This window comes from Micropterus dolomieu, linkage group LG18 (genome assembly GCF_021292245.1).
Source record: "Micropterus dolomieu isolate WLL.071019.BEF.003 ecotype Adirondacks linkage group LG18, ASM2129224v1, whole genome shotgun sequence".
Classification (NCBI taxonomy): Eukaryota; Metazoa; Chordata; class Actinopteri; order Centrarchiformes; family Centrarchidae; genus Micropterus; species Micropterus dolomieu.
This window is the reverse complement of record NC_060167.1, coordinates 196,790-206,700: the sequence shown is the minus strand read 5'-3', so window position 1 is coordinate 206,700 and position 9,911 is coordinate 196,790. Positions and strand designations below refer to the sequence as shown.

The following is a 9,911-nucleotide window of genomic DNA, read 5'->3' as shown; positions in this document are numbered from 1 at the left end:
TTAATACTTGTCCTCAGTAACGCTGAGTACAGATGGTGTGTATTAATACTTGTCCTCAGTAACGCTGAGTACAGATGGTGTGTATTAATACTTGTCCTCAGTAACGCTGAGTACAGGTGAGGTGTGTATTAATACTTGTCCTCAGTAACGCTGAGTACAGGTGAGGTGTGTATTAATACTTGTCCTCAGTAACGCTGAGTACAGATGGTGTGTATTAATACTTGTCCTCAGTAACGCTGAGTACAGATGGTGTGTATTAATACTTGTCCTCAGTAACGCTGAGTACAGGTGAGGTGTGTATTAATACTTGTCCTCAGTAACGCTGAGTACAGGTGAGGTGCGTATTAATACTTGTCCTCAGTAACGCTGAGTACAGGTGAGGTGCGTATTAATACTTGTCCTCAGTAACGCTGAGTACAGGTGAGGTGCGTATTAATACTTGTCCTCAGTAACGCTGAGTACAGGTGAGGTGTGGAGTCCACCTGCAGGGGAACCTCGAGTTCACCACCAACAAAACCTGCTCGGAGCAGTTTAGAGATGCGGCGTAAATCACCATGGCAACAGACCCCGGGTAACACCACGGGCGAGTTCAATCTCGAAACGTTTTGCATCATTTTTGGATTGAACGACATGTTTCCTTGCAACGTTCTGCAACGGGCTTCGAGCTGTTTTCTCCAGTTTGGTGGGCGTGTCTCAGGTGTTACCCAATCAGCTGTGACAAGTTTGTAAACACAACGGTGTTACAAATGCAGGGAAATTCAGTGCGCTTGCGTCCACAGCAGGGTGTTCAGGGAACCACCGTTTCAGTTGAAAAAAACGTTTTGTCGGCGCTGAACTGGCCCCACCTTTCCGGTTAACCAGGAAGTCACATGTTACTCCTGAAGTTACCTGGATTAACCCGCTTCGTAGTTCAGGCCTCTGCTCCAGATAAGAGATCAACTCTGTGAAAACGGCGCCTACTGACCAATCGGCTCTCTTGGAAAGTGACGTCACCATCTGCAGACTCTTTCATAGGCTGCTTTTATGTTACTGCGGTGATACGTGGCGATGTCATCCCACAGAGCCTGATTAAGCCTTAGGTAATTGTAGGCCTACATTTTTTTTACATTAAGCCTACTAACTGCTTTGCTCCCAGTCCGTCTCACACAGCCTGTCGCAGCCGTTAAAATAAACGGGTTTCATATAAATGTGAGGCTGAATATTATGAGCAGTTTGGTAGAGATATTAAAACAGTTTTAATATGAATGCAGGCTGTTTATTTTAGCTTAGCTATCTTAAAGTCTATCGCAGAGACTGGTCATGTTCCGCCCCACCTTGTAATGAGTTTTCAGCAGCCTAAATGTTCAGATTCAGTCTTCTAGTCTCTGTTTGAGCACATTTTATGGCATGAATGGGTTTTTCGTTCCATTTCTTTGTGAAGTTAATTTGGAACAATGTTTGGAACACTTTGAGTGTGTTAAATAAATAAATCTCATTTTGTAAGTGACTACAAGTTTTTTAAAGTGAGGTGGAACGGCCCGAGTCTTTTAATGTGGAAACGTCGACACACTGAAAGAATAAGGCTGATATTTTCATCCAGCTCATGAGAACACATCAAATCAACACATTTAGACGTTCACACTGTCTCCCTGCGTGAGTCAGTCGTGTTTCTGTAGTGTTACAGTTTAATCCTCGTTCGTAAAATATGACGCTCTGCTGACAGTGGACTTGTTCTTGTCTGTGATTGGTCATCTGCTGCCAACACCGCCTCACATGTGAACGCGCTCCCGGCTGGGTTGGGAAACCCCGGGTTGGCTCACCGAGTTTATAACCAGCTTCGTGGTACCGATTCTTCGGGTTAGTTAAGCAGATAACTAAAAGATATCCTGGGTATGTTGGAAGTTCTACCTTAATTTAGGGGGCAAAGTTCACACTAAACAATTTGTGTTGATGTTTGGCCTTTCTCATTTCCCAAATTTCCACCTCATCGACTCTTGGCGGCGCGTGTTCGTCCCTCCCACCCGAGACGTGAGCTCGAGGAGTCGAGGAAACGGGCATTTAATGAAATGAGGTGTCCTTTCCTCGGAGCGTCATTTTGAAGCGACGTAAATTAAATGTGACCTGTTGCACAGCTGCATCATCTGTCCGCTGTCTGAGCTGTCGGCTCTAAAGGCTACAGATCAGATCTTCCCATCCACAAACATTTCTGACTGAGTGGCAGGGAAACTCAGCTATTTAACCTCAGTGGGGTCATCGTCGGTATCTTCACCTGAGGCCAATATCTTGAGTTTGTTGAGTTTCCTGGGAAGTGATGAAAGGACTTGATTTTGTCTACTGTGCCATCTAGTGGACAATAGATGTAAAACAGGCAGAGTGATTAAAATGGCACTATGGCTTTTGCGAGTGAAGCTTTGAACTGAATAAACTCATGTATGATGTTTGTCATGACAATACATAAATGATAAACTTATTAATATGGTGTCTGTCTTTATGATACAATGATAGGGTCAAAGGGAACGTGGAAACAACAGAGAGGGTTGTGATGTGAATGTGTTGTTTGGTTTGTGACTTTAGATAATAGAGACAACATTTATTCATTTTTATTTTTCCACAGTGCTGGGCTTCAGGCGGTTTCTTCTTTTGGAGAACCTGCTTTAGAACATTATTATCAGGGTAATATGGGGTAAGACGCCCCAGTTTTATTCTTACTGGCTGCAGCAAGTCTAACTGAACTAAAAATGTCCTGTTTCATCACAATTTTTGATAAAATAATCTGTAGATAAAATCTAATTGTGTTCAATTAAAATCTGAAATAAAATTAAAAAGTCCAGAAAATGTTAATGAGGGTCCATTATATTTTGCTGCTCCTTTGGAATCACACACCAAACCCACGAACCATTTCCTGAATCAGTCACGTGGTACAGCCGGCTCGCGAGGCTTCGAACGTCACCGCATACGTCACCAACACAAGCCTCGATACACGCTTCACTAAAATCACCCTGGATTACTCGACACGCTTCGAAGCCTCGATACGGAGGGACACATCACTAGTTGTCAGTTTGTATATTTATATGTTCACAATATTCTCTTCCGTTGTTACTTCTGCACAGACCCAGAATAATGCACATGTATATATCTGCAACGTTGTTCTTCCATTCCATATTTATATATTTCTACATTTATTTATGTCGACTGTATGTTTGTCTGCGTGTAGCACCTTATCACCACAGCAAATTCCTCGTATGCATAAAACACTACTTGGCAATAAAGCTGCTTCTGATTCTGATACACGTCGGTTATTTGTCATTATACAGCACAAGGATGTAAAACGAAACACTCGTGTGTAGCCCCTTCATGCTGCACACAGAACTTAACAGAGTAATATATTAGTATCTGGTTACACATAATATGTGTATTTCAGTATTTTCTATATCATCCCTGCTGAGTCCTGATTTAGTCTGTGTGTCTCTTTGGGGAAGTGACCTCTTTAAATGTGACTGTGGCTCCTTTTGTGATAAACTCCCGGACTTTAACAGCTCCTGGGTTTCAGCAGCTTTTCTGCTCACGTTCAAAACTTCCTGCATGTTCAGAATCTCTCCCACAGATCCGTGTTCTCTGACGGGTCCAGAAAAGAGTCATATTACAAGAATAACGTGATCATATTTCAGTCTACTTGCCCCGTACTCTGCTGTGCATCAGCCTGCGATCAGAGCGTCTGCAGACGGAACAGTTTGGGACTGTAGTGGATGAGAGGAGGAGGTGGATGAATGAAACTTACTGAAAACACATCTGATCAGCAGAAATCTCACCACAAATGTTCACTGCAGCACCTGAGATAAAGTGCAGCTCACAGCGCCAAACAGAGGAGGAACTCTTTCAGCACTCACAGCTCAAGAGCTGGGTGGAGTTAACTCACGCTGAGTCCATATTATCAGTTAGGGTAACATGCTAGATTAGTATGTTTGGGATACCACACTACCCTCTACCACACTCTACACACAGCAAGAAGGTCGCGAGCTCCAACCCCGGCCGTCCCGGCCTTTCTGTGCAGAGTTTGCATGTTCTCTCCGTGTCTGCGTGGGTTTCCTCCACCATCAACAACATGTTAGTTCTTCAGTCAGTGCAACTGACCGGGCACTGATACAAACCTGGAGTTGGTCCCCGGGCGCTGCACGGCGGCTGCACAGCGGCTGCACAGCGGCTGCACAGCGGCTGCACAGCGGCTCCCTTGATGGATGGGTTTAAGTGCAGAGAACAAATTTTGTAACATGTAGGTGACAATTAAAGTATCTTCTACCTTTAGTTTTTCAACATGTTCAACTTTTCACAGAGTCGACAGGCTCGTCAGTGTCTCTTTTCACTAACTGACCAATCACAGCCTGGATGGGAAGGGACATTAAAAAAGTTTGACGTGCTGCAGTAAATCATTAAATGTTGAACAATATGATTATTTATCAGTTAGCACTGAGCGTTAACACATTAGAGACTGATGGAGAGGCTTTTTCTGAATGGAGGAATAAAAACAACCCACAGAAATGAAACAGCTGGATTTAATATTCAACTAGTGGGGAAAAAGTCTACTATTATATGAAATTCTAATGAATGTAGTATTTAATATATTGTTGTTATACTAACAGTATACTATTAAGTAAACATTATACTCTTTGTGTAATACACTGGTGTGCAGTTCCTCCTCCAGGCTGCAGATGGAGCCGGTGAGCCAATATTTGCTGCTTCACCTCTAAAGTTATTGTTATAAATATTGTTTTGTTTCAAACTTTGTTCAAGGTGATAAATGCACATTTCAAAATGTCAGCATTTCACACATTCCTTGATCATTAAGCGAGTGGACTCATAGTACCGTTTGTTCCATTATAGTTGAAATCGCAGTGTGACTTTTTCTCCAAACCGTGACGCCCTAGTTATCAGATCGTATGAAATATGTTGTAAAGATAATAGTTCACTTATTTATCATGTAAATACACCTAAAAAGTTTTCTTATTCATATGAGACAGTAAGTTAAGTGTTTTCTTTGATCCCATGTAAGGGTCAACCATAGACCTTTCCATGGGCCCCCCTGGGCCTTGTGCCGGGGTCATCTGTACCCTTTGAGCCCCCCGACGGCGGGCCTGCTGCTGAGTGTGCACACCACGTGTCTGTAACAAATAACCTGTGCAGAACAGACTCCGCCCCCACAGCTGAGCAGTGTGACCTTCAGGAAGAAGAGGGTTAAGGTGTTCCTAATAATCTGGACGCTGCAGCTGGACACAGACGCTGTGATTGGTTAAAAAATATCTAATGCTTGTGTGTTTTCAGGTGAAGTGGACGATGGAGGTGTTGTGTTACGGTTTGACTCTCCCATTGGACGGAGATACCGTCAAACTCTGCGTAGATGTCTACACTGATTGGCTGATGGCCCTGGTTTCCCCGAGAGACTCCATCCCTCCACCAATCAGCAGAGAGCCCAACCTGTACGTCCAGACGATCCTCCGACACCTGTACAGCCTGTTCCTGCCCAGGTAGACTGTCACACCTGGACTGAGCCACTGACAGACATCTGATCCCAGACCTGATCCATAAACCTTTAATGACCCCATGACGTTACGTTACATTTACTATCCCAGCATCAGCACAGCACGAGATCTCCAGATAACGAGATCCTACTAAGAGCTGTCAGCACGTACAGCATCAGTGGGGTAAAGTGAGAGGGACGCCTGCTCTGATGGCGTGCGGCAGCTCGTTCCACCATCGTGGTGTCACAGATGAGAACAGGGACTGAGGTCGCTTTGTGTGAAGGGATGGCAGAGCCAGGCGGCGTTCGTTGGAGGAGCGTAGTGGCCCAGAAGGAACGTAGGCTTGGATTATGGAGTTTAGGTAGATGGTGCAGACCCAGTAGTAGCTCTTGATGCAGCATCAGGGACTTGGATCTGATTCTGGAGGTCACTGAGTAATGGAGGGACACGAGTCCTTTTGGGCTGATCAGAAACCAGATGTGCTGCTGAGCTCTGAACCATTTGTAGGGGTTTCACCGCACAAGCTGGAAGAGCTGCGAGGAGGGCAGAGAGGTAACCACGGCATGGACCAGAAGCTGGGTGGAAAGAAACTGTTCAGGAATCTGGAGATGCGGGTCTTAATGGACCTGTAGCGCCTCCCAGAGGGCAGCAGGGTGAATAGGTGACTGCCTGGGTGGGATGAGTCCTGGATGATGTTTGTGGCCCAGCAGAGACATGGGGATCTGTAGATGTTGGTGAGAGAGGGCAGCTGTGTGTTGGTGACGTTCTGAGCTGATCTAATAACGTTCTGTAGTGCCTTTCTGTCAGCCTCAGTGAACCACACCAGAACAGTGTGAGAGGGTGTTTTCAACAGAACCTCTGTTAAAGGAAATCAGCAGCTTCTGACACAAGTTCACCTTCCTCAGTGCCCTCAGAAAACAGAGCGTGGTAGTGTTAATGGTCCATGTGTGCCCAGGAATCTGAAGTTGCTGACTCGCTCGGCCATGTCTCCTTTGATGTATAGAGGAGCAAATTCTCCTTCCTTCCTCCTAAAGTCAATTATCCCTTCTTTTGTTTGGAGGGGTTGAGTACCAGGTTGTTAATGTGGCACCATGTAGTCAGTTTCTGGACTTCATCCCTGTTGGCAGACTCATCGTTTTTTTGTATGAGGCCCACCACAGTTGTGTCGTCTGCAAATTTAATGAAGGTGTTATTGCTGTCGATCGGTGTGCAGTCATAGGTGTAGAGTGTAAAGCAGAGGACTCAGCACGCATCCCTGTGCTGAGTCCAGTGCTTTACACTGGACTCAGCTCCAGTGCTGACTGTCAGGATCGGGGAGTGAAAGGGGGTTCTAGAAGTCCTTTAGGAGGTTCCAGTGGTCAGAGGAAGTTCCTTTGGTCCTTTGGGAGGTTCTAGAAGGTCAGAGGAAGTTCCTTTGGTCCTTTAGGAGGTTCCAGTGGTCAGAGGAAGTTCCTTTGGTCCTTTAGGAGGTTCTAGAAGGTCAGAGGAAGTTCCTTTGGTCCTTTGGGAGGTTCTAGAAGGTCAGAGGAAGTTCCTTTGGTCCTTTAGGAGGTTCCAGTGGTCGGAGGAAGTTCCTTTGGTCCTTTAGGAGGTTCTAGAAGGTCAGAGGAAGTTCCTTTGGACCTTTAGGAGGTTCCAGTGGTCAGAGGAAGTTCCTTTGGTCCTTTGGGAGGTTCCAGTGGTCACTGGTGGGTCTAGAAGTCCTTTAGGAGGTTCTAGAAGGTCAGAGGAAGTTCCTTTGGTCCTTTAGGAGGTTCCAGTGGTCAGAGGAAGTTCCTTTGGTCCTTTGGGAGGTTCCAGTGGTCACTGGTGGGTCTAGAAGTCCTTTAGGAGGTTCTAGAAGGTCAGAGGAAGTTCCTTTGGTCCTTTAGGAGGTTCCAGTGGTCGGAGGAAGTTCCTTTGGTCCTTTAGGAGGTTCTAGAAGGTCAGAGGAAGTTCCTTTGGTCCTTTAGGAGGTTCCAGTGTTCACTGGTGGGTCTAGAAGTCCTTTAGGAGGTTCTAGAAGGTCAGAGGAAGTTCCTTTGGTCCTTTGGGAGGTTCCAGTGGTCGGAGGAAGTTCCTTTGGTCCTTTGGCGGTTTCCGCTGCCTGCCAACCAATACGCAAGTGATACACTGTTACTTTGAGTTTGTTACTTTTTGCGTTGCCATAATGCTGGATGGTTGTCTTTAGGTTTGGTTTAGTGGGGGTCTAGATGTCCTTCATGTGTCTGACCAGGTGTAGTGTTCACTGTAAAATGCTTTATGTTGGTATTTGTCCTCTCTGAACTTTATATAAATATAAATGAAGTTAATAAACCCATGCCCCCCCAACCCCAGGTCAGACCAGGCGAGTCCGGGCTACCTGTCTCTCTGTCAGCAGGTGTTGTGTGCAGTTCAGTCATTGGCCAGAGAGAGCGCTGTGATGAACAGAGACACCTGGGAAACTCTGCTGCACTTCCTGCTCCACATCAACCATGCCATTTTGGCCCCGCCTACTGCCGCAGGTGAGCCAGAGACCCGCCCCTTTGTGTTCTCACTTGTCTGTCTGTCTGCAGACGGAGTGTCTGAACAGCTGTCTCTCACCTGTCTGTCTCTAACCTGTCTGTCTTCAGACGGAGCAGCTGTCTCTCACCTGTCTGTCTCTCACCTACTGTCTGCAGGCTGAGCGTATGAACAGCTGTCTCTCACCTGTCTGTCTGCAGGCTGAGCGTATGAACAGCTGTCTCTTACCTGTCTGTCTCTCACCTGTCTGTCTGCAGGCTGAACGTATGAACAGCTGTCTCTCACCTGTCTGTCTGCAGGCTGAACGTATGAACAGCTGTCTCTCACCTGTCTGTCTGCAGGCTGAACGTATGAACAGCTGTCTCTCACCTGTCTGTCTGCAGGCGGAGTGTCTGAACAGCTGTCTCTCACCTGTCTGTCTCTAACCTGTCTGTCTTCAGACGGAGCAGCTGTCTCTCACCTGTCTGTCTCTCACCTACTGTCTGCAGGCTGAGCGTATGAACAGCTGTCTCTCACCTGTCTGTCTCTAACCTGTCTGTCTTCAGACGGAGCAGCTGTCTCTTACCTGTCTGTCTCTCACCTGTCTGTCTGCAGGCTGAGCGTCTGAGCAGCTGTCTCTCACCTGTCTGTCTCTCACCTACTGTCTGCAGGCTGAGTGTCTGAGCAGCTGTTTCTCACCTGTCTGTCTCTCACCTGTCTGTCTGCAGGCTGATCGTATGAACAGCTGTCTCTCACCTGTCTGTCTGCAGGCTGAGCGTCTGAGCAGCTGTCTCTCACCTGTCTGTCTCTCACCTGTCTGTCTGCAGGCTGAGCGTCTAAGCAGCTGTCTCTTACCTGTCTGTCTCTCACCTGTCTGTCTGCAGGCTGAGCGTCGGAGCAGCTGTCTCTCACCTGTCTGTCTGCAGGCTGAGCGTCTGAGCAGCTGTCTCTCACCTGTCTGTCTCTCACCTGTCTGTCTGCAGGCTGAGCGTCGGAGCAGCTTTCTCTCACCTGTCTGTCTCTCACCTGTCTAGTCTGCAGGCTGAGCGTCGGAGCAGCTGTCTCTCACCTGTCTGTCTCTCACCTACTGTCTGCAGGCTGAGCGTCTGAACAGCTGTCTCTCACCTGTCTGTCTCTCACCTGTCTGTCTGCAGGCTGAGCGAATGAGCAGCTGTCTCTCACCTGTCTGTCTGCAGAGTGAGCGAATGAGCAGCTGTCTCTCACCTGTCTGTCTGCAGAGTGAGCGAATGAGCAGCTGTCTCTCACCTGTCTGTCTCTCACCTGTCTGTCTGCAGGCTGAGCGAATGAGCAGCTGTCTCTCACCTGTCTGTCTGCAGGCTGAGCGTCTGAGCAGCTTTCTCTCACCTGTCTGTCTCTCACCTGTCTGTCTGCAGAGTGAGCGAATGAGCAGCTGTCTCTCACCTGTCTGTCTGCAGAGTGAGCGAATGAGCAGCTGTCTCTCACCTGTCTGTCTCTCACCTGTCTGTCTGCAGGCTGAGCGTCTGAGCAGCTGTCTCTCACCTGTCTGTCTCTCACCTGTCTGTCTGCAGACGGAGTGTCGGAGCAGCTGTCTCACCTGTCTGTCTCTCACCTGTCTGTCTGCAGGCGGAGCGTCTGAGCAGCTGTCTCTCACCTGTCTGTCTCTCACCTGTCTGTCTGCAGGCGGAGTGTCTGAGCAGCTGTCTCTTACCTGTCTGTCTCTCACCTACTGTCTGCAGGCGGAGTGTCGGAGCAGCTGTCTCTCACCTGTCTGTCTCTCACCTGTCTGTCTGCAGGCGGAGTGTCGGAGCAGCTGTCTCTTACCTGTCTGTCTCTCACCTGTCTGTCTGCAGGCGGAGCGTCGGAGCAGCTGTCTCTCACCTGTCTGTCTCTCACCTGTCTGTCTGCAGGCTGAGCGTCGGAGCAGCTGTCTCTCACCTGTCTGTCTCTCACCTGTCTGTCTGCAGGCTGAGCGTCGGA

General features: G+C 47.7%; 1 protein-coding gene across 1 annotated transcript in view; it reads left to right on the top strand.

Annotated features, from left to right (window-relative positions):
• LOC123987206 (ral GTPase-activating protein subunit beta-like) overlaps nt 1–9,911 on the top strand; it is a 55,726-nt gene that overhangs the window by 2,568 nt on the left and 43,247 nt on the right. Inside the window, exons 2-3 of the mRNA XM_046075873.1 lie at nt 5,296–5,498; nt 7,809–7,975. Coding sequence (XP_045931829.1) covers nt 5,296–5,498; nt 7,809–7,975 — 370 coding nt within the window. The remainder of the gene's footprint in view (nt 1–5,295; nt 5,499–7,808; nt 7,976–9,911) is intronic.